The following is a 25704-nucleotide window of genomic DNA, read 5'->3' as shown; positions in this document are numbered from 1 at the left end:
TGTCTTGGTTGACACGTCTCTGCAACATCGCATGGACATCGGGACAGTGCCTCTGGATTGGCAGACCGGGGTGGTGGTCCCCTCTTTAAAAGGGGACGGAGGGTGTGTTCCAACTATAGAGGGATCACACTCCTCAGCCTCCCTGGAAAAGTCTATTCGGGGGTTCTGGAGAGGAGGGTCCGTCGGATAGTCGAACCTCGGATTCAGGAGGAACAGTGTGGTTTTAGTCCTGGTGCGGAACAGTGGACCAGCTCTTCACCCTTAGCAGAGTCCTGGAGGGTGCATGGGAGTTTGCCCACCGGTCTACATGTGTTTTGTGGACTTGGAAAAGGCATTCACCGTGTCCCTCGGGAATCCTGTGGGGGTGCTCGGGAGTATGGGGTACGGACCCCCTGATAAGAGCTGTTCGGTCTCTGTACAACCGGTGTCAGAGCTTGGTCCGCATTGCCGGCAGTAAGTCGAGCCCGTTTCCAGTGAGAGTTGGACTCCGCCAGGGCTGCCCTTTGTCACCGATTCTGTTCATAACTTTTATGGACAGAATTTCTAAGCGCAGCCAGGGTGTTGAAGGGGTCGGTTTGGTGGACTCAGGATTGGGTCACTGCTTTTGCAGATGATGTTGTCCTGTTTGCTTCATCAGGCCGTGATCTTCAGCTCTCTCTGGATCGGTTCGCAGCTGAGTGTGAAGCGGCTGGGGTGAGAATCAGCACCTCCAAATCCGAGCATGGTCCTCAGCGGAAAAGGGTGGAGTGCCCTCTCAGGGTTGGGGGAGAGATCCTGCCCCAAGTGGAGGAGTTCAAGTATCTCGGGTCTTGTTCACGAGTGAGGGAAGAATGGAGCGTGAGATCGACAGGCGGATCGGTGCGGCATCCGCAGTGATGCGGGCTCTGCATCGGTCTGTCGTGGTGAAAAGGAGCTGAGCCGTAAGGCAAAGCTCTCAATTTACCAGTCGATCTACGTTCCTACCCTCACCTATGGTCATGAGCTATGGGTAGTGACCAAAGAACGAGATTGCGAATACAAGCGGCTGAAATGAGTTTCCTCCGCAGGGTGTCTGGGCTTTCCCTTAAAGATAGGGTGAGAAGCTCAGTCATCCGGGAGGGGCTCAGAGTAGAGCCGCTGCTCCTTCGCATCGAGAGGAGTCAGATGAGGTGGATTGGGCATCTGATCAGGATGCCTCCTGGACGCCTCCCTGGTGAGGTGTTCCGGCACGTCCAACGGGAGGAGGCCCGGGGAAGACCCAGGACACGCTGGAGGGACTATGTCTCCGGCTGGCCTGGGAACGCCTTGGGATTCTCCCGGAAGAGCTGGAAGAAGTGGCAGGGGAGAGGGAAGTCTGGGCTTCTCTGCTTAAGCTGCTGCCCCCGCGACCCGACCTCAGATAAGAGGAAGAGGATGGATGGATGGATACTTATTATTTGGGTGGCGCCTTTATCCAAAGTGATTTACAAAGTTTGAGATTCAGTTGGTTACATCTCAGTTTTTCCAACTGGAGCACAGGGAGGGGAAGTGACTTGCTCATGTTAACGTAATGTCAGAAGTGGGATCTGAACCCACACTCTCAGGATTTGAAGTCCTAAGTCTTAACCACACGCACTGCTGTTACAAATCTTTGGTTGTTATAGAACCCAGAGCCAGTAAGTACAATCTCTCACAAAATCATTAAGGAAGACACTAAACAGTAACATTCAAGAAACAGAGGGGCTGAAGCTGGCATTTAGGAAAAGGTGGCATAGAGGGAAACCCAGATTTAGATAAAAATTACAGGAGTTTGTATTTTGCCTTGATAGGAAATAGAAGGGAAGTCAGCAATGATGGCATACAGTAAAATTGTCACCATAATCAGGAGGAGTATGTGCAACAACACCTAATCCTCTATATTTTATTACTGGCATGTAATTTCCCTCCCTAGCAGATTAAGTTTTCCAAGCTTTCACCCATTTGCCAGTAATAGAGTTCCATTGCTGGTTGAAAGCCATTTTATTTCAAGTTATTCACAGTTTATAGTTTTTATTGGTTTGGCTGTGCCCTGCAACCATCATTCACAACTACTTTTTAAAAACTGAAAAAAGGCTGAACTAAAAATACAGGATTTAACTGGTGACGATATCCATTTAGATTCTGAACTTTAGTTTTTTTTCAGAATTTATAGAGAAAATGCCTTGTGTGTCAAAAGAAAAATTCCCTTTTAAAAGCTACTGATCCTCACAGAATCGAACATTTTCAATCATCCTAATTTCCTACGTTAACAGTAAAACATATCACAAACATACTTAAACCCACCTATTCCATTGATAGAATCAGTCAGACTGGTCACCAGCCCATCACTGGACTAACTTGCATATTGTACATACCCTTATGGTCACTTTCACATTTACTCAAGGCCAATTTAGAATTATTAATGAAAACAAAACATACCTCTTTGGGATGTGAAAGGCTAACATTAACTCTAAAGTGAGCAAAGAAAATGAAAATATCAATAAAACATATGTGATGAACCAAAATTACCAAACATTAACCCAAATTGTATTGGTGGTATAAGGAATTTGCAGGCAAAACTAAATAAATGGGTTAAAAAGGGAGGAGAGAAGCAGGAGACAGATTATTTTAATTTAATTTTACATACACAGATATTCCCTAATTACTGAAATTTTACACGAGTAGGTTCTATCAAAATGGACACTCAATTTCCCAAAAATCTGATGACTGATTTGGGACAGAATGCAGTGCAAAATGAAAAAAGAAAGAACTGGCACGCAGACTCAAAAGCTTTGAAGACAACTAAATCAACAGAGCACATGTACTTGGCTTTGATCAATATAAAATGCATTGTCTCACACTTGGCACACTCGGCTCCACCAGTTTTAATTACCGCACAAATCTGTACGCAAGACACTCTAATTGAGCTTAAATGAGGCGTTGTCGCAGTAGTCAAGGATTCAAACTCTGCAGTTGCTCACTATGATGTCCTGGTGCTGTTAATCGCTTTGCCTTATTTCTTTCTATTAGTCATAATCCCAGCCAATCTTGGATCATCAGTCTCTCTTCCCCCACCCAGTCCTCAGAGACTAGTGAACACTACAAGTGTCTCCTTTTATAACCTTTGTTATATCTTAGCTAATTCCAAAGTCTGCTGTCAGTGCAGAAAAAGGGTGGAGGAGAAACTCCGCTTTCTTACTAACATCCAATCAAAGCAGTCAAGTGTTCAAGCCACTCAGCAGAAAAGAACACAATGCTAGGTATCTACCGTTCTGCTCTGAAACCAACTTGCTCTATGGTATTGGGTCAGACCCAACATTAAGCAGGACTGAATGAAGAGGCCACACTAAAGCAACCTAGGAAATATTGCCTGACATATTTTAGAAAAATCTAAGAATCGTATGGTAGTAGATTACCACTCGATGCAACTGTAGTAAAAGGTTTCTACTATCGGCTCATAAAGACAATCGGGAAGTAGGTCTAGCTCACTGTGCTACAAGAGGCCAGAAGTGTGAGTATGCGAAATAGTGGCAAAACGTTAATTACAATGCTAATGTTAGCCTGACAGATATAAAGTGATATTTTTATTATGTATCTCCTCTTAGAGAAGAGAAACTCCAGTCGATCTCCTAAGTGGGGTGTAACCATTGAGCAGCCAGCATGTTCTCTTCTCTATGTGATTTTTTTTTTCTTTAATCTCTCTAGTTTCCTACATCAGTCAAAAGATTTGTAGTTAGTTTGACTGACAGGCAGAGCGTGAGTGCATGCACACATGTCCTGTGACACCACATTACGTTGTTTCTGTTGTGACCAGTTCTTTGGAACAAACTGGATAAAGTAACTGGGTTGTCTGCATATGCATGTATTGTATACAATATGATACAATGAGTTACAAAAAAATGCAACATAAAAGGTAGTGTGTAAAATAAACTACCTCAACCATATATCTTGTTCTGGTCAATGATAGACTTTTTAACAAGCAGGATAGTTTACACTGACCGCCTATGGATGTGCTCAGCTCATCATTGCTTCTTCTTAACTATCATGGTAGTTAAAATAAGGAATGATACTACAGTACTGCACAGCATGATATAAATGGTGAAAGAGAGGCCATGTATGAACCTGTGTATTCCAAATGATTGTCATGGGGAATCTGAACCTGTCCTGCCAGTGTGTCTTAGGGCACACTCATACACACCTCCGCACTTGTTTCTACTGTATATAGATAACCTAAACATGCCAGCTGACCGATCATGCACATCTCTGGAATACTGAAAATAAGCTAGGATGCACTTGCAGAAACGGGGAGAAGGTGCAAAGTCCATTCATAGAGAAACTAGGCCATGATTGAAATGAAGGCTCTTATAATTGTGAGGGGTATCACCAAGCCATCCAAGACAGGATAAAACAAAAAGCTAATTAAATAAGAGCATTATGGGTACTAGGTTTATAATGATGAAGATGTGTGATGTCATTTTCAGGATTATTTAGCAGCAAGTACTCGCAACAGTGATGATCAAGTGGTTTCTGGCACACAGCACTGAAGGAAGGTGCTACAGCTCTCATTATTGAATACAGTAAATTGCACAAATCTCTAAATACCAAAAAAAAAAAGGTTAAAAATGAGAAGTTATCTTGGCTATATTTAAATGCACTATATTTCTAAGAAATAAAACAAATAATTTCTGCTGTCAAAAGGCCTTCACAAATTATACTAAAAAGAAGTCTTAGAACGAGTTTCAGCTCTCTGCTTTGCTATAATGGCAAGTTGTCAAGCTGCACCATCCAGCCATTCAAAGATTTAAAAAAAGGATGTTGTGTTGTAACTTACTACACTCAAAGCTTAGGGAGGTTGCCATGATCACTACAGCCTGCTCAGTAGCTGATAAAAGCAGTTGCAGATTTCAAGCCATGCTTTAGCACATTGGGGCAGAGGAATCCTACTTGGCACTTCACACGTGATGTTTGTTTCCACCAAACCCCCAACCAGATTACTGCGAGTCTTGGACAACCATTATCGCCCCAACACAATTATTATAATTAAGACAATAGGTAATAAGGAGACGGCCCAGTAACAGGAATGTAATGGCTATTTACACTGGCAGCAGACATGCATTCTGCAAAATATGATGGCCAAGAAAAACTCTTGAGAGCAGAAGGCTGCATCTGAGGCATGCTGAGCTAGCTTTTTTCCCACACAACGCAGAACTCACTGAAGGCATTCCCACTGCGAAATGCAAGGAGCTCAGCTAGCAAATGTACATTTTGAACTAAACTTTGCCTTAGTGTACTGGTATCACCAGCATCCACTGGCACAACTTTTATTCAAATTCCCTTTTTTTTTTTCTTTCTTTTTTGTGGGTGCTTTTCCAGAATTGAGAATCATGAAGTGGCCAGAAAAATAGCGCCTTCCATGAAAATAAACTGAATCGGTGAAGAGGCCTATATGGATTTTTAAAAAATTCTCGATAAATTTCAAGGGAAAAGAAAATTCTGACAATAAGTGCATACTTGCCTACTTGATTTTATAAGCTAGCGATACACTGAGTTTGAACTGGAATATAGTTCTATAGCTATTGAGGCCTTTCAGTGGTACAGAATTGTCAAGCATGCAATGCAGAGTATTTTTCACAAGGTATGGAATACATTTAATGACTTTAAATGTGGAAATTCAGTTACCTGCTAGCTACCCATCTAGAGTCCATTCAATTAGCAACAGCCTTATTGCCATCCATCACTTCTCACTCTACCAAAGAAGCCCTCTAAGCACTGGAGATCTTGGTAAAGGGACTTGCAGAATGCAAAGATCACCACACCAGCAATGCAGGGGATGCTTCCCTGGACTGATCACTGCACTTCCTGTAGAGGTTCATCCCTACAGTTTTAACTCTGCTAGTCCTACCTTTTCACAGCTCTCAAAGATTAGGAAAATCAGCAATAGCATATAGATGCATACACAAAAAGTGAATGTTAAATATACAGCCAAACAATCTGCTGCTTTGTTTCTTTTAAAGGAACGAACAAGCTCTCAGAAGGGAACATATTCTTTGTAAAATTGCTATGCTTCCAAGAATAATGACAGATTTAGGGATAAAGTTTGCCATTCTACAGCAGAAAGAAGGCGGGGAAAAAAGGCCAAGAATCTCTTTAGCAAAGAAAGCACGTTGGTGCATGTAGTGTGAACCACTCTCGACTCTAGTCAAAGAGCCTCAACGACATTTTGTGGAGAGTCAGGCAAGACAGCACAGGTAGTTGACATGAAAGCATGTAGAATGTTGGAAGCAGCGTTTGAAGTGAGGAAGAGATGAATAAGAAAAGAGAATGACGCATCCTACGTGGTAAGAGCAATGCAGACAGATTCAAGCCAGTACACACTGACAGATAGAAACTCCCAAACACTGAAGATGGATAATGGGTTCTCCCCAGACTATTAGCTTATAATCAGACTTGTCACTACAAATGTTGCCATATGGACTGGTTCAATACCTACTGGAGATATTTTTGAACCTTTTAAGAGGGGAAGAAAATTGGACTTCATACTAGTTTCGAAAATCCTTTGTTTTGTTAGTTTTTTTCGTTATAAGACATAAATGTTTAATACACATTGCAAAACACTTGGTGGAAAAAAAAGCACATGTTTTGAGTTTAGCATAATACTTTCCTTATTCTCACCTCCACCTCACAATTACCACTGAAATAACACCTCTTTCCATGCAAATATTGTGAAGGGGAGCACCAACCTCATGACAGCTTGCAAAAACAGAGTTGAAGGAGGTTGCAGGTTTTGGGTAGGTTTTTACTTAACTTTGGCTATTTCTACTTGACAATTTGGTAACTCTGAAAACTTCATAGCAGGTGAGCATTAAAACTGACAGTTAAAAAAAAAAAAAAGACACAAACAAAATTAAACATCTCATGAAATAGGAAGGGCATATCTGCCAAGGATTTTGAGAGATTACTTTAAAAATACTTGAGTCTCTTATCATACTCATACACAAGAGTTTACCTTTGTGCATCAAATTGGAATAGTACCCAAGAAGTTTGCACATAACACATTCAATTATTTAGCAATAGTTCTGGCGGATACCAATCTTCACAGACATCTCTTTCATGCCAATGTATTTTTCCCTTCATAACACAGACCTAACCTGTTCAAATGTTTCTTAGGACTTATTACGCCTCAGACCTCAACCATGTTAAAATGAAGCATAGAGTGTTCATGGTGGTAGGTGCAAACACACACATAAGCACACAAACAAGGTCAGTAGTGAAATTAGCAAGACTGAGAAAACAGAGTTTTATTGCAACAGTGTGTCTTATTGCTTGAGCAGTCTTTATATCTGTGAAAGCATCTTTTCCGAGGTCTGCCAGTACATCACAGTTATGGTCCTTTATTGGCTTCAATCAATCTCATTAGACAACATAACACAATTCATATACATTTAATTATACATTCACACACTTACTTCAAAGTAAACACATCAATTTGGATGGCTGGAGATGTGTTAGCTGCTAGAAACAATTGAGACAATTGTACATGTCCTGTTGAAAACAGAATGAAAAGACAATCCATTGGAAATGCTTCTCACTGCTATTTGTGAGTTAAGATATAAAGATGGAGTATCTTGCAGGGACAAAAATGCTTAAAAATGTGTATGACCAGTTAGCAATACAGTATGGTTTAGTTTTAACTTTTGCACTGTTCGCAGTAATGGTCGGAATCCTTAAACCCATCACAGACTTCTCAAGGAGTTAAGTGAAACCCTTGCCCAAGCAATGTTAGTTTGAGGTGCCAAGATGCCCTCAGTACAGGAACTCATTTGAATGCAATTACTTCACAAGTAAGAGGATATTAATAAAACATCACGTCTGTATGGCCTATTAATTTAAAATATAAAAAACCTGCCCCAAAGAGAAAACCTTGTGTGACTGACCGAGTCCTGGGTACCATAAAGAAGCACAACGTGAATGTGAAATGTTACCTGGGCAGGAGAATAGCAGGGGTCCGAACAACACTGAGCAGTAACCTAAAACACGAGGATCAAATTACTGCCTCATAATACAAAACTGCAAGCCGCTTATTACCATAGAACAATGCATTTCATGTAGTTTACGTACAGTGTTTTTAAAGGGAGATCTCATAACAGAGCTCATTTTGTTTTACATTTAATCTAAATAAAATGTCCGGGTGCCAAAGCTTCCCTCCCTGGAGACAAATCCTGGGGCTCTTTAGGGAAAGAATTTGTAAACATCAAACACTCAGAGATTTTTTTTTTTTTTTTAATTAAAACATGAAACAGCTTGCTGTATAGTATTTGTTTGGTGGAAGCAGTGCTGTGTGTGAGAGAAGGTAGCAGTGGAAAAAGAAAACGAGGACAAGAAGGGAGTCAAACTTGCGTCTGGAAATTTCAAGTTAAAGAACAGTCCTTTCCTTTGTGCAAGTTGAGAAATTTCGGTTCTCACATGAAATTAATCACCACCATTCCTACTTCATTGACATGCCAATTTCATTTTCATTACTGCTTCACACGCCTTCTCTTTAGTAAGGAATTTGCAATGGTAAACAAAGAAAGGGGCCTACCTGCTCAGAGATATCCAATTTTTCCCCCAGTGAGTGGAAAAGGACTCAAACCTTATGGAACAAAGTTGATTAGCCCACCAAATGTTGCAGTTTATGGTGAAGTAACAGTACATCAATAAGAAAAAAAAATTGGTAACTTCTTTTAAAGCAGTTATGAACTAATACAGGTATGGGCTTTAATAAAATATAAGACTGCTGCATGGTTAGAAAAACAAATTTAACCCTCAGCACTCAACCTTCAAGGTTTTAACACCCCAGAACTTCACCTACTACACTGCAAAATACCGTTACTTTTAACGGGTCCCTAACTGATCTAACCATCATAATACCATTAAAAAATTCAACTTGCACTTTATAAGTTGGACAACTGAAAAAAGGCAGGCCCCAATCATCTGCAAAAAAGTAGCTTCCTTTAAAAGAACAAGCTTTGATAGTGAAAACCTTCATAAGGCTCTGCAAGGTACTTCTGTTCAATTGTTTACAGATATTTTACAACTGAAGCACAGGGAGAGTAAGTGTATTACTTAAGGTTGCACAGTGGCTCATACACAGGAACTCTGCTGGCAAATTTATGGTTAAAACTACAATCCTTCGCCCATTAGGCTACATTCCAGTGACTATAAGGAGAGTGGACCACTGTAGGATATTAAATCAGTAGTCAGATACTTTATAAGGCATAATGCAATGACGTTTGTGCATCTAGGACCACAACTGATATTACTTCAGTTTATACTAATGTGTTTAGGAATTAAAGGGAATAGCATTTCAGGCTTGCTGTCCAGCATTTTGTTCCTCTGTATTAATACTTCATATTGCAACATACCACCATCTACTTGCACAGCTTGTTCGTTACAATACAGGGAATCAAACATATAGTAATAGAAGTGTCACATGAACAAAGTACAATGAAATTATCACCTTGTATTCAATCAACATGCAACACATCGTATTACCCAAGAAAGCCCAATATACTGTATGAAACCACGCTAGTCTGTATTATACAAGAGCTTAATATAAACATTAACAGAATATGAAACCAATTCTGGTGCATGGGCACAGTATGGGTGGCCAGTGTTAAAAAATGATCAGAACAGAAGAGTGGCCATCTACCATTTCAACAAGAACACATCACAGTTCAAAGTTCTATGGCTAGTAATAAAACAAAATTATAAGGTAATGCACCTTTCATTACTTATTTTACTAAAGCACTGTACCACACACTCAGCTACTCCTGTGACAACATTTAGTCAATAATTAAAAAATTTTCAAGTGAGCAGTTTATTTTATTTTAGATAAATATTCATGCTTATAGACAGATAACGAACTGTTAAGTCAAGTGGCTTGCTACAATAGTAGATATGAAGACAGCAGTGTTATTTTTAATTAACTAACAAATACTATCCCTAGAAATCAAAGTTGAAACAAAAACAAGGAGCGTGTAAAAATATGGTTAGATTTGTGGTGGTTTTTGGAGAAACACTGTAATATCACATGGGCTTTTACCAAAAAAGTCTCAATGTCTGTAACCTTGAGTTATGTTGTCTAATTAAAAAAAAACATTAATAAGCACTGCACCGTGTGCTGATGTTGTAAGTCAGACAAATATACTAGATAGATGGATTATTTGTCCACAGTGAGAAATGAAAACTTTTACAGACCCTCAAGAAAATAAAGAATATATAAATATTAAAGATCTGACCAGTGCGCAAAACAGACACAGTGGCTTGAGCTGTACACATTCTCAAGGTCTTGGCACATCTATGCCACTTCGGCAATGTCGCCAGGGGAAGGGGGATAGAAGACAGATTAAACCTGGTTCCCATTTTTTCTTCCACAATCGCTTTTCTGTGAAATTTCTCTTCATTTCTATTCCACACAGGGAATGAGAAACAATGTGAACATGCTCAAGTAGACCATGGGGACGCTGTGACCACTAATTAGCCTTAGATTAGGTCTTCATGCAGATAATTAGACCAGATGAAGCTGTTTAGAAGGTCAATTTTAAACATTCACTTTTGTTCAATGAAACTTCATTCTTTGACAAGGAAAGTATATTGGCAAGCAAATATGCCAAGTAAAAACAGACATTACTGCGGAATAAAATATTGTTAAGAAAAAAAATAGATAAAACAGGATAAAAAGAATTAAAAAAAATGTTAACTACCACAACAGTACTACCCTCTCTGCCTTCCAGTGAGCAAGCAAGCACATCACCATCACTTACATTTAACACTGACACAATGGAACTAATGCATCCTTTAGTATTTCAGCTCATAATGGAAGAAACACCGGAGGCTAGGCCAATCGTTTGGTAGCTGCGCCTGCTGTTAGCAGAAATATGGCATTACAGTCTCTGGAACCATTTAGAGAGTGTACAGTACCAGATCGAGTTCACTTACTGTATAAAGAAAATACCAGTAAAGTGGGCATAACTAAATTACTTAGTTAATTCTCGGCTGCAAAGTACTGGAAATGACTCAGTAACTTTGCTAACAAATCACAAATCTATTTCTACCCACAGTTTTAAACACAAAATCAGTTACTGCTAATACAGGTATGAACAGAAAATAGTGAAAAAATGATTTATGTTCAGAGGTGTTCTATAATCTGCAGCTAAAGACATGAAAACTGTAACTCAAAATCTGTGACCACACTCTCAACTAATATTACACCGAAAAGTCTTAATGGCTCACACAACCAGCAGCTCTGCACGATGTAACTATAACTAACACATAGGTTAACCACACATTCTGATTGACAACTCATATCGAGTTGAGTGGTACACAAAGTACGCTCTCACCAAAGTCCATTTCTTCTTAAATGATCGACTTGCGTGTTGTAGTGGCAGACATGCTTGGGCAGGGAATTACCGCACTCATGCAAAAAAACGTTTAACTTACTTCAGCCCATAATGATCCACAGATATCTGGCATTTTCCTATTTTCACACATTAAAAAAAAGGGTGAAAAAATTGCACTGGTGTAATAAGAAAAAAAACAGGCCTTCACAAATGCTTCCTTTTTTTGAACTGACAAATTTTCCTGATCTTAAAAGGACCATGACTGTTAGTGTGGTCTGCATGTTAATTATCTAGTCTGACATTTGCCACTGACTGTACTAACAAAACAAATTAGAATGTTCGCTTGATGTTTTTTACATGTTTCTCCAGTTATTCTGGGTTTCTGCACACCACTCAGACACATGTAGATTATGTCGACTGGTGAATAAATTGGGCTGCTATGAGAGAAGGTGGGTGTGTCAGCAAGTGTGCTATGCAGTGGAGTGCTGCTCCACCCAAAGTTGCTTCTAGCCTTGCTTCTGATGCTGCTGGAAATGGCCCTCAATCTACATAGCCATTAACTCTGTTTTGTTTTATTAAAAACAGGAAACGATGGATTCAAGTATTAGTAACTGAGTAACCAAATAAACCTAAATGTGTATTAGGATAATAAATACTGTACAACTCTTAAACAACATTCTTGGGCAAGATGAAGTAGACCTATATCAGAAGTGGACAAATCGGGAGTCTGAATGCCCAGGACAACCAGTTTTTGACAGGCAAACTACAGACTCACAAAGCTCAGCAGACTACTAAATGTTTTGGATCTTTGGTTCATGCAATATTTTCCTAATTACAAACAATTTGATAAAAACAAAAGAATCAATACTTCATTTACAACCTTAACTTGGGGATCACTTTTAAGGGCAGCTGCTCATAGTGCATCTGACATGGACGCGCCCACTAGTGAGCAATACAGTGAAGTCTAGTCAACAAGTCTATAAAGCAAGAGAGAGAACCAATGATGATACTTGTAAAGCAACTGGGGCAATGAGGGCAAGAATGGCAAAAGTTAATTGTGCCCTTTCACTCTTCACAGCAGTATTAATAAGGTCATAATGAGTGTATACTTTGGCATGGATTCATTAGGAAAAAAAGAGGAGAAGACAAGGCAAGCTATTCCACTACTTATTTTTTTTGGTCAGAATTATTAAATACTGGTGTACATGACGTTCCTGGGGTGTTAAAACCTTGGAGGAGGAGTGCTGAAGGTTCAATTGTTTTTCTAACCATGCAGTAGTCTTGAGTTATATTTTAATAAAGCCCATACCTGTATTAGTTCATAACTGCTTTTAGCCCATGCTTGTTCATTTGCATCTACTACCATAGCTTATACACTGACTTATGACAAATAATGCAGAAGTAATCTTAAGGCTCTTTCTGTGGTCTGTACTAGAAAAAGCTGTCTATGAAGCAAGTTTCAAAATTAGCTTTCCAATTAGTTTTTAAGAACAATTTGTTGTTTAAGAGAAATTACACTTGATAAGAGATAAATGATGACATATATGTGAACCTATAGAAGCAGCCTGCTAAATGCAACAAGGAGCAGCAGCAAAACGTACTGTAGGCCAGCAATAAACCCATGCCTCAGTTTGAAGCGTGTTTAAAGTGTTTGGTTTATTTTTCATACAAGTAATAATTTTAAATGCCTCCACACTGGAAGAACACTTTCACCAGATTTCGCAAAGTAGCCATGACTGAAAGAAGGGAAGAACCAAATCAGAGATTGATCCGTACTGTACGCAGAGAGCATCCAGAAATCAGGCAAATTAGGCAAAACTAATATTAGGATTAAAAAGGTGACAAAGCACAATAACTGTTTACTGTACTTGTCAGCCTGCAAATTCTAACAAATGCTGATGCATTGCTGAGACATTTCGTGACTTACTACCGCTGGAAAAAATGACCTAAAATATGCAGCAGTTTGCTGATTACATGCGATGGCTTGAACACTCTTCAAAATGCTTCAATCACAAATTTTCAAGTGTTCGTCCTTAATAAATGGACATTATTGAGATCAGACGACAGGACTTCATTACAAACAGATCTTGCAGTTAGTCAGAGAAAGCACACAAGAGAAATCTTAACAAAATGTGATGCTCACCGTTAACCAATATGTACTCTGGGCTCCTAACAGATACACTGACGGTTGTGAAAATGCTCCTCACCATTCGCCCAAAGACTGCAGAGTGTGAACATGCTTTTTCAGACCTAAATCTCATCTTTAATAACAACATGTCAAAACACTTAATTGTCTAAGCGTGACAAAATGAAATGCAACTATAAACACAGATTGCTAGCTGTGGTCAACTGAAGGCGTAGGACACTGTAATGGATATACCGCACCTAAGAATAACCCCGACAGTCAAACCGAAGAGGTTTTTGACAGAGAAACTAATTGGCAGGGTCTACATTAAACATTTGAGAATATTAATGCAGTATTTCAGTTCATTTTTGATAAAATGTGTGTATACATCATGACATAATCCTTTGAAAAACCATCTATTTACTAAAATATTCTCTCTCAAGATGGCAATTGTGTTTATACTGTGGTAGAAGAGTGCTAATCATTCAGGTACAACAAATCTTTACAAATACATATGGCTGCAAAAAGCTTTAGGTAACCCTCCACTCCGTATATAAAGCTAGGCTACTAGACAGGGTACCTGGACTACCAGATTTACAAAGCGACTGTCCCAGGAGATTTCCTTCTGCATTCACAATTTGTCATCCCCTGCATAAATCCAAAATGAATTCCATTTCCCTTTCAGTATATCAAAATCTGGACGAGTATTTCCTCAAGAATAGTAGGTTACAGTTTTTTGTTTTTTTTTAAAATCCTTTCCCTTCGTAATTTGCACTACAATTATTTCCCAAGGTAATGTGAAAATGTAAATTACCACCCAAACAAACCATTTTCACTGCTGCACAGGCAAATGTTCCATTAACAACTCTACAAACTGCCGAATGGTCAAAGCCTGAACCTTTTCTATACCAAAATTCTCCCTCAAAAGGTTAAAGGATCCCAAGTCTCATCCTCCTGTGACAGTCAACACCTATATACATGTGGCTTATCATGATTTATCAGTTCCATACAAGTCACAACAAACAGTGTTTCAAAGGGGCATCCTAACGTGCTCGAGACCAACCAGCCGAAAAAGTAGATCATCCACATATTTTACTAGATTAACACCACTCTGATAAGTAAATGTTAATGCCATCTCCTGTGTGTGACGTATTCTGCCTGGAAAGCCTTAACAGCGTGGGAACAGAGACTTGACAGTTGAATCAACCAAGTCTCAGGATACCCTGATAAATGCACCGGCTGAAGGAAAAGCTGCCATCAATCAGATTGCTCTCATATTGTTGAAAATACAATGCTTCAAAGTAAGATCTGTAGTTTAGGTCATGGAGTAATCCGACACTCTGGCATGGAGCAAAGCAAGACGGCCGGGCAGTGTGCACATCGCTTCAGAGACCAAACTGGGCTCACGTTCAAGCCCCTCTGGCTTTGGCTGCTGACAATGCTGCTCACCAATCCACAGTCACGTGAAAACTGGTTACTCAGAAGGCTCCCAAGAGAACACACTGGTGTATGGGGCCTGTACTTGAGGCATCTGGCTGCATGCACCACAGCACTAAGACAGTGGCAGATTGAAAACGTTATAATGCAGATCAAATGAGGGCTAGTCACTTTCTTTTTTACAGAAACTGCAAAGACCTTCCACAGGAAAAGATGGCTTCATTAGGTTTTTGTCTATAAACCTAAATGGCACTAACAAACAAAACATTTCTGTGTTCTCCCGAATCCCTGCTTACTTAATACTCTCTGCTTGTGGAGACAAACTGCAGCTCCTTGATAAACGGAACTTAGCTCTCTCCCGTTCACGTCTAACAAAATATCTAGCTAGAAAATGTTTCCCTCAATTAGATTTGTCCTCTTCTTTTTTTTAAAAAAAAAAAAAAGTATTAAGTGCAAGTATTCCTGCCTGGTGTAAACAAATTAATGTAGGCAAAAGAAGAAAACATTTAAAAGGCAATTACAAAGAACTGAAATCAGTAAATAGTATCTAAAACAAATGTATATACAACAGGTATACTGAACCGAAGAGCATGTTTAGAGTCTGCCTTCCTGTGTATTCAGGGTAAGTACGAGGAAAAAAGTCAAAGAGAGACAGAAAGCTACCCATGATTTACATAATCACAATCAGGCGCCTGCACAAAACAGGCTGTTGTAAAGGCAGGAGACTGGGGAGCAGTATTAATATGGGGGCAAAAAGAACGAAGCAGAGCTTTGGAAGTTGTGGGGCAGCTAGGTGACTGTTCGTTTGTGTGGCGTTTATTATTTCATTAAGATCTTATCCCACAAATCTTCATTGGGTTAGTAATTCCATTCGGCTCATCCACTTATTTCTTATAGGAAGGCAGAGTGGCTACTAAATTTCGTGATCCCTTGTTCAAAACCTGACTGGAAGTATGCTGCTGGATTTGCTTTGCCAATGCCACTGAGCAGCTCAGTCGTGTCTCCAACATGGTCTTCCTTACATATGGCTGAAGACACCAAGTTTCCTTATCTTTTCCGAAACAGCCGATTCTAAGTTGTAACCAAACAGTTTTATTCCATCCATAAACACAACAATAGACAGTGCTAAGCCTTTAAAACAAATGCATGTTTTATAAACAACTGTGTTTTTGCAACATTTTCATCCGCTAGAACTGAAAATGTAATTAAATTTCTAGCTTACTTAAGAGAATCAAGGAAAACCAAGTTCAAATTATTCAAGGCAAAAGCAAGGCTACACTACATACCAATGTAACAGCACAGCAGTTGTTTTGGTTAGTTTTATGGAAGACTTTCACAAAGTAACCAATGACTAGCTACTGAACTACGCTTTTAGCACTAAATGAAGAGGTCCCCAAGCCATATGTGTTTTCTTCTGGGCCAACCGAAAATAAACGACATATTAATAAGGCAACAGTGTCGCAATGCTTGTTTTTGCATGCACTTCTGCATTCTGGCCTCCCAGTGAATGCTCATTCCACGAACACATTGCTGAAACATTCTGTCATGGCTCAAGGTTATTGTTGCACATGGAGCGGGAAAGCACTCCCCGAGTATGGTTCTTGGTGGTCCACCCAGGAATGCAGCTCAAGAGGGTCTCTACTATTGTTCAGGGGAGAATGCAGAGCACTGGGTCATTCAGACAGGGGAATAAAGCCACTGCCTGGAAAAAAAAAGAGGGGGTGGGGGCAAGAATGTGAGACATTTCTACTTTAGGAAGCCAAAATCACACAATAGATAAACAGTTTACTCGAAAGCAAAATAGCAGAAGGAGAATGGCTTCAGCAGTGACATTTTCTCCCATTACACAATGGTAGATTACTGGAGATGTCATTATGGACTCCACCCCAAAAGTGCAGGGATGTCCTTTTAAAATCACCTGGATGGACAGCTCATTTCTTCATTCTTTCCTTCCTATCTCATCACCCTTCTGTTTTCTGTGGCACCTTTTTGTCCAGTCTTCTCACCCATTTGTTACATTTCTCCTTTTGCCTTAAACATGCTTTTATGTGGTAAATCGGTCACAATTTAATCCTTAAACCATATGAAGTCATCACCAAACTTGCTCTTATTTACTGGACATAATAAACTGCATATATGTTTGCCTTTTCTTCGGTATTTACCATGAATGCTTGAAGTAAATTAAAGTTCTGAAGCTATGCCCTTGTGCTTATCAGACTAGTTGCAGTGTGGCAAAAAAGGTCTGCTCTGGAGATAATCGTTAAGGCAACAGTAGGAGCTGGACATGCAATGAAAAACAATTAAGAGAAAAACTTATCCTAACCCTCACACGACACTAAACATTTTGCTGGCCACCAAAACAATGGTAGATCATACACAATCAGATGTAAATTACTATAGTTCACCATTTGTGGAAAAACTGGTTATACTCCCCATATTTGTGTGTAAAACTGCATCAAAAACAGCAATTCTTAAGGAACTCTCGATGACTATAGCCAAGTACCATTGATCAACCTACAGTCTTATTTGCACTTGCTACTACCAGCTTTCCAAAAACATGGAAACATTCCCTAAAGGGCTCAATCTAGCAAGTGGCTGCTTGAACCTGGCCAATTGCTTCCTGTAGGGTGCCCTGAACCCAATTCATCTCAGTGCCAGGGGCAATCCTGTAAAGCAATTCACTTTCGAAGACTGCCTTCCTTTGTCTGCCTTTGAGAGGCCCATCCAAAAGACCAATTGCAGTCATTATCATATAGCTAGAAAACTCACTTTTCACTGCAGGCTGATCATCCTACCCATTAAGAGCAATTATATTTAAAATGAGGTGCTACAGAGGCAGGCATTCAAATGGAAGATGGCCCTGCACCTTTATTCAGATTACTTTTCATGTACACAAAATACAAGACTCGCTTCTCTTGACTGCTCAGTGTTCTTTCCCTGAACTTGCAGATTTTTCATATTCTTTTTGGGCCCTCCAAACATGAGCAAACAGTAACTACAAATGTCAAGCATCTGCACACAAGTCCAACGGCTGACATGCACGCACGTGCCTGACATCAGGAGGGACAGTAAATATTTGGAGACCCCACAATGAGGGACTAGCAACTTAATAAAAACAAAAGAGGCCGAGCAGGGAGCCAGTATCTGTGTACAACCGATTATATTTGCATTGCCACGATTGGGGAGAGTGGGAGTGAGAGACAGACAGAAAGGTTTAAATCGCTTGGAGAGGCATGAGCAGCAATGGTGCAGCATGATCAGAATTTCCTTATTTATCCACTTAGGGACACTGACCACCCCTCTTCTGTCTCCTGAAATTTTGAAAGTGAGTGTGCAGACTGTGAAATGATGCATAAAAAGCTCCTACCCCCAGGCAGGTAATCCAGCCTTGCTGAAGCAAGACAGTGGGGGCAGCCAGCCCACAGTTGGTGTGCATACGTCAACTACTTACTTCAATAGGAGTTTAATAAGCAGAACCACAAAGAAAAAAGGCTAATGAAAGGCTTTTGAATTCAAATTCTATGAATGATATCACACCAAGCTGAAAATCATACAAACCATAAAACATATTTTAGGTTTTCAGGAAAAGAAATAAAAATACTATGCAGATCGGAGACCTGGATTCTGCTCAGTTACCAGCCTTATTCCAAAAAATGAAGCACATGGTGCATTTATTAGCAAGTCCAGATTGACTGCTTAAGGTTCTATGTGATTTGTCTGGTATTAAAATGGTTTGGCTTTGCACCTTAGGTTTGTTTTTCCTCACCACCACATGTACTGGAAAAAAAGGATTTGAAAATGGATACACTTTTTCAAACCAAAACCTGGATTTTCCATGATTTCTGATGTATTTCATAAACTCTGTCTAAACTTTTCAACGAGACGAAACAATGCCAACATTCAAATGTAGGTCTGCATGGGCAGTTTGTTGTGTTAACACAGTTATTGCAGATGAGAGATGCAACGGTCTGCCAAAAAAAACAGAAGCGAAGGCCGGTTGGATGGCGGGTCGGACGCGCGCGACTTCTGTTCTGTTCTCACAGTGGCGCGCGCGCGTCACTCCGCACACTGAATGAGCGCTTTGACTAACACGCGTTAAATGAAAAGCTCCAGCAAGAATGGGCAATGTAAGCATAAATAAGGTATAGTACGACGGGTGTTGTGTAGTTTTTTTTTTGTTTTTTTTTTTACTTCATTCTTGTGGACTGGTAATTGGTTACCCATTTATAAAGTATGACCCAGGTCGAGACCAAGGCGCGGACGCCACCTAAAGAAGGGGCCCAAAAAAAACAAACCAGTAACAGCTATAGCCACTTCCTACATTTAATTTCGTGTTTTCCTGATGACATGTCGGAGTAACGGGAATCTACCACTGTCCCATGCACAAACCGGTCGTCACTCCACATCTGCATTTGATCTGTGAGAGGACACCAGCAAAACAAATACGGGAGTTCACTGAGGACTACTGATTACGGGCACCCCGGCCATTAACCAGACTCGGGGTCCAAGCGCTGGGCGATGACGAGACTAACAGATTTAGTTGTAAAGCAGAAGATTCCTCCGTCGATCTCCGATTCAAAGCGTGACCTGGAAAATGAAATTTAGCCTGTCTCAATATCTGGTTGTAAAATAAAAACAATATATCCATGTAAATAATTCTGATATATCTTTACAAGGAATTGGAAACAAGAAACAGCTAAGCAATTTCTTCTAAGTAGTGTATATTGTTTCGCTTTTCACTTTGAAAGCCGCTATAACTCAAAAATTGGCGCTGACCCACTCTGCGTTCTCACACCGAGTAATTCCACAATTTAAACCAGCGCAACTTACTTTAAAAATTACGATTTTTAACAAACCAGTTCCTTTTAAAACCAATAAACTGGAAAGGGGTCATAAGGAGCTGAAAATCATGCAGACCTAAACCAACACTAAAGTGGATGTCAGACCACCGCACGGTTTCTAATCCTAAACATAGATGGACATAGCAAAACTGTAAGAAGCGACTTTTTTTCTGCGAGACAGAGGTGGTCTCATCAATCGTAGAATCATTTCAAGCAAGTGGTGTTAAACTTCAGGCTCGTTTAAATGCCCTCACGTGTACTCATTGTGTTTTTTTTTCGATACGCGATGCGACCTGTTGATCTCCCTAGTGTGAGCTACTTCTTTCTGCGGTCTAAACCTCGGTGTATTCAAAGATTTCCTTCACACTCTTTATCTTTTAGATTCGCTCTCATCAGCCCGGACAATTCCAATAGTGCGTCGCTCTGTCGGGAGATTCCTTTATACGCTTCCTGCACAATTCGCTTAACTCCTATCGGACCCTCCATTAAATGCATTTACATTTGTTAAGGACTAACAGGCACATTTCCTGTCCGAGAAACGTGTATGTCCTGAATCACAGACAGAACCCCCCCTTCCACTTCCTACGTGATGCCCACCGCTCCTTCTCGCGTTAATAAGTTACCGGTACTGAATTGTAACAGTGAAAAGTTTATGTCTGCAAAGCTGTCAGGCGCCCAAGTGGAAAAGTGAACTTTTGTCAGGGCGATACCCACCCCCGGGCCACGGCGCATACCAGCAGCCCGGGGAATGCGCGAGTGTGTAGGGGCGAGAGGCGCCGGCCTTACCGCTGACTCCTTGGTGCGGCACGTCGTTCAGATTAAAGCCCTTGGAGCTGTAGGCGAGTCGGACTTCCGAGCAGGTCCTGGACTTCAGTTCTGCGCCCACCAACGCCGCCACGGTCAGGGCTAAAGTGCAAAGCAGGGGCAGCGCGTCGGACGCGGCCATCCCGTCGGTGAGCTCTCTAGAGGCGCGTGGGGCGAGATGCGGGGGGGAGCTGCTTCCTCGCGTGCCTGCCCTCCAGCCGAGGTGTCCGCATTACCCAGACGGAGACTCCGCCGTAAGTTCTCCACTCGGCTCGATGTCCTTCCTTGGTACAATCCGACTGCGAACGCTCCGTCTTGGCTCTCACACAGACTGAATACAAGCCGGGAGGCGAATCTTTCTTTAAGTTGACTGAAAGTTACTAAAACAAGTAGCGATGTTTTACTTTAAAAAGTAAAAGACGTGCGCTTGCCCGGATGAAGCTAAAACAATATGAAGAATAAAGACAGAAGAACTCAAACTTGTGTGCTGCTGGAGCGTCCCAATTGATCCCGGGACTGTGAGTGTAGCTTCAGACAAGCAAGTCCAGTGAAATCACGCTCGCGACTTGAATCGGGACTCTGGGACAAAGGCTCAGCCTTCCGCAACACCCGGCCTGGAAATCAATGAGGAACGGGGCCTCGCACGGCATGGCGCCTCCCCGGACTGGAGTATGTGGGAGGGCTTTGAAGGCATGGCTGCGGCGCACACGCCTGTGCATAGCGACACACACACACTCGCCAAGAAATCACTGGAGCTGCCTGCTACATAGTGCCTTTCACAGGGACCCTCAGCACAGGCCACTTCAGGGGTAAAAGTCTGACCATTATAAACAAACAGGAAGGCTCACGAAGGCTGAGCTCCTTTTTGGAGGTGACAGACAATAGGTCAGTGGTGGTCAATACTGCAAAATATGTATATTGTACCACAGTTACACTTGAATGTTACTCTTTACTCAAGCAAGGAGCCTTTTTTGTACAACTACAGTGGGACAGTGCAAGCCGGGTTTTACATTTCAAATTTCCTTCATGGAACAATAAAAGAAAATGAGTAAATAAATAAATAAATACATAAAAACTGATTTTTTTTCCCATTCAAACTCATTCAATTGATTGTAGTGCTGATAAATATGTTGATTATCATGATTATGACTATGAGTACAAATGTCCTGCTGTTGCCATGATGCACCCCTGACCGGTTGTCACTTTGTCTTATGAACCTGATGGATGTTGTAAGATTCTTGTATAACTAATTATTCATATAAATGGCCAGGCTACTCTCCCATGTCAGTGCTCATCTATTGTATTTCCAGGCATAAACCTGTACGTTTGTATGTATATTTATGCAGTATACCTGGATGTAGCTCCTGCAAAGAAGTATATGGCAAGCTAAGATGCATAAACCCAAAACTTGTTATTAAAACCAGCCATAATGGAATAGTTTATTCCCTTAATAATTGTAATCAAAAAGCCCTTTTTGGTAAGGTCTTCTTGTCTTCTTATGGTTTTTTACATTAACTGTGATCATTAGTTTAGGCCTTTTCAGATATAAAGAGAATAGGTGGTGATGTGGAAGGCCTTGGCAGCTTCTCATTTGTTGGTGCTTCTTGAGCATTTGCTGGCAATTGGAAGGTTGCTGGTTTGAATCCCTCAGAGTGACTCTACTCCACTGGGCCCTTGAGCAAGACCCTTAACCTGCATTCCTCCGTCCTGGGTATGATGTTAATCTGCAGCCAGCTCTGCAAGCAGGTCCTCCAACTTGCAGGGAAAACTTGGGGGTTGGTGACAGGATTGGCACTCCAGCCACTGTAAAAAAAAAAAACCTCACACGGTTCAGTGTGGTGCTGAAGTGTTACCTGTTGCACTCGGGTCCTAATCCAGGTGGTCTGCATAGGTTCACAACCTCCATATTGCCTTCCATATTTTTTGAGAAGAGATGAATATAGGCCATATATACATATACTAGGGGGCATTGCTCGCCAACCAAGGCCTGCGCTACTTCACATCTCTGCCGTCACATATGTGGATTTCACTTTCACCAAACAACAAATCTTTTAATTCCCGCAGATACGGCTCTTCATTGGGAAGAAACACTACTTTTCCCTGATGGCAACATGAATTATACAATCTATAAGTCTCCGACTTTAAGTTTAAATCTGAACAGTATATTCAATCTCTTTTCACTGTTTCATTATTTCGCCGAGCAATAATTTTTATTTGTTTGCGCTAATGCCATCTTTACTCTCGTTTTATTGAGACTTTCAAATTTTAGTACTTTCATTATCTCTAATCTGCTCTGCATGTGTATCTCGCCAATGTTTCTGAATTCTTTATGATATTCTACTTTGTCATCTACTCTTTGTCTTTTATTTCCGACCCTGGACTTGGTTAAATATCTTAGCACAAAGTCTCATGAGATGTGAAAGTATCTCTCTGAAAAAGTCACGTCTCGTCCCAGGATTTTTTTATTATATATATATATATATATATATATATAGCAGCTGGAGATCCACAAAGGGAGAAAATGAATCATGTATCATAAAGTAGTTTTATTCCTGAGCTTACAACCTACCAGGGGTCTTCATCAGAGGATAATGCTTAGACTTACAAGAATCAAAGGCAATATATAGCAATACCTTACAGGGGATGGGGGTGGCTAGGTCCGTGTGGGGTGGGGTGGGGTTGTTGGGAGTAAAGTCTTGTTTATTATGAATAAGTTCTTCTTAAGTTTGTATATGCTGGATTTATGTCCAAGTATCTGTTGATGGCGTTCTCATTTGATAACCAGGATTCAGCCAGCTCTCTGGCACTTTTATTATTGGCTTTAAATCTTCCATATATATATATATATATATATATATATATATATACAAAGTATATATATATATATCACCGTTTCTCAACCTTTAAGTATTTGCGACCCGAGTTTTCATAACAGTTTTAATCGTGCGCCCCCTAACATTCTTTTGAAATGTAGATGCATATTTTATTATACTTACTTAACTTTTATCGACATTTATCTAACTCTGTATTTATTGTTCTAGTATCAGAATGTAGTTTGTTAATTTGTTTTGGTTTCAACAGATGTTTTTTTTTCATATTTTTGATTCTTGTTTTCTTTTTTCACATCTTCGCACCCCCCTTTTTGTTATTTCGCGCCCTAGGGGGGCCTGCCCCACAGGTTGAGAACCACTGGTCTATATATATATATATATATGTATCATGTATGCATTTTCCTGTGCGTTGTAGGAAGGTCTTTTTAATACAGTATAATTTACATTTGTCCAAAACCGTATCTTTGAACCTGCAGTGAATATAAACAGATGGACTGACATAGATGGCAGCTACTGCATGTCTAATATGAAAATCCATGCACAAGTTAATTGTGACTTGTATGTGTTTGCACAGATATACAGATTCATACATTTAAACATGTTCACAAACACATGCTAAAATGATGTCGTCTGGATTTAGTTAAAATAATCCTATCAGAATATGTTAGTTGTTCAAATACTAGTATTGTTTTGTACTTGGTTTAGGAGAATAAAACATCTTTCTGAGCTCAATATGTCTAAAACAACTTGAAAAGGAGTACACAGATGGGTTCCATACTTTGATACCATTTATACTGTTCATGTATTACTTTTTGAAAAACGTTCAAGATGATTTGCCCATCTTTCTATTTATAGCATATCCTTTTAGAAGCCCCCTGAAGGAGGGCAGCAGGGGTTTCTTTTGAGATCTGTGAACTCCCTGTTTGAACAGAGCATTATCAGGACCCCTGCTCAAAACTGGGTCAGAGTGACCTGTAGGGCTTTTGTTTGTTTTATTTAAACATTAACAGTTGAGGATTAATTCAGTGTACTGGGTGTGTAATTTAAGACATTTGTTAATATTCCCTCAAAGAAAAAAAGGTAATTTAGTAGATCATTTCTGCTGTATAACTAATCCATACTTCTCAAAAACTCCTAGGGGTCTTCCAATGCTGCTTTAAAAATCACTTTTGTAACAAGTAAAGGTAAGTTAATCCATTTCTAAAATCAAGTCAAACATACAGTATGTCTGTCATTGCAGTCACTTGTTTCATAATAACGATTATTTTCAAGTGTTAGAATGTGATTTTATTTCTTGTTTTTTCCAGCTTGACACTTTTAAGTGTGAAATGTATCATTTAGTCACCCAATGAGGTATGCAAACATCAATTATAAAAGAGGGATAGCAGTTCTTTTACTGAATTCCTTTAATCATTTAAGTACTGTACATAGGAAAAAGTTTTAAAATGGCCAGTTAATTTTGTTTAATATAGTGTTTCAAGTTCTATTCAACCAGTGTTTTCATAACAACAGCCACTCATCATTTAAAGAAGCAGAAGGAGCTAACATCATATACACTGCTAGGCTACTTTTTCATGTGTCTAAAGTTTGAACCGATTTAAAAAAAAAGTGCTCTAGTTATTATCATTATTAAAGAAACAAAGAACTATTTTTTATATGAAACACAATTTCTCTCTTTAGCCGTCTCTCTTTGAACTGCCTTTTCCAAGGTTTCTTCCATTTTTCCCTACAAGGTTTTTTTTGGGAGTTTTTCCTTGTCTTCTTAGAGAGTCAAAGATGGCGGGCTGTCAAGAGGCAGGGCCTGTTAAAGCCCATTGCAGCACTTCCTGTGTGATTTGGGGCTATACAAAAATAAACTGTATTGTATTGTATTGTACTGTAGTTGAAGATGTTAGTTTCTACTCTAATTGTAACATAACACAGCATAACATTTTCAAGTCCACTTACTCCGACACACACAAGCACACACACGGAGCGTAGTTACAATTTCCAGTTAACATGCGCAGAAAAACTAAAGTGCCCAAAGAAAGCTCCATGCAGATATGGGGAGAACACGCAGACTCTACACAAGCAGTGATGACTGCATGCAGGGCTTGAAGCCTGGATTATGGAATCATGAGGCCGGAGCAAAAAGCACTGCACCGCTGGAAATAAACACATACAGTATTATAGGGCAGGTCCGCAATATTACATTCTCATTTAAAAACACAGACATTAATTTCCAATTTTGCCTTTCGATTTCATTACCCTGGCAATTTCAACCCCCAAAAAAGGAGACTTGAAAATGTTCTCCAGAGCTGTATACTTCT

The 25704-nt window shown here is 40.1% G+C and overlaps 1 protein-coding gene and 1 long non-coding RNA gene across 2 annotated transcripts in view; one reads left to right on the top strand and one right to left on the bottom strand.

Moving 5' to 3' along the window:
- Positions 1 to 21217, bottom strand: part of gpc4 (glypican 4) — a 62729-nt gene extending 41512 nt beyond the window's left edge. The window contains exon 1 of the mRNA XM_039766217.1: positions 20547 to 21217. Coding sequence (XP_039622151.1) covers positions 20547 to 20706 — 160 coding nt within the window. The 5' untranslated portion in view covers positions 20707 to 21217. The remainder of the gene's footprint in view (positions 1 to 20546) is intronic.
- LOC120537337 overlaps positions 18621 to 25704 on the top strand; it is a 31142-nt gene continuing 24058 nt past the window's right edge. The window contains exon 1 of the long non-coding RNA XR_005635301.1: positions 18621 to 19061. This is a non-coding gene — a long non-coding RNA (uncharacterized LOC120537337). The remainder of the gene's footprint in view (positions 19062 to 25704) is intronic.

This window comes from Polypterus senegalus, chromosome 10, assembly GCF_016835505.1.
Source record: "Polypterus senegalus isolate Bchr_013 chromosome 10, ASM1683550v1, whole genome shotgun sequence".
Taxonomy (NCBI): domain Eukaryota; kingdom Metazoa; phylum Chordata; class Cladistia; order Polypteriformes; family Polypteridae; genus Polypterus; species Polypterus senegalus.
The sequence above is the reverse complement of the archived record's forward strand: the minus strand, read 5'-3'. Positions and strand labels throughout refer to the sequence as shown.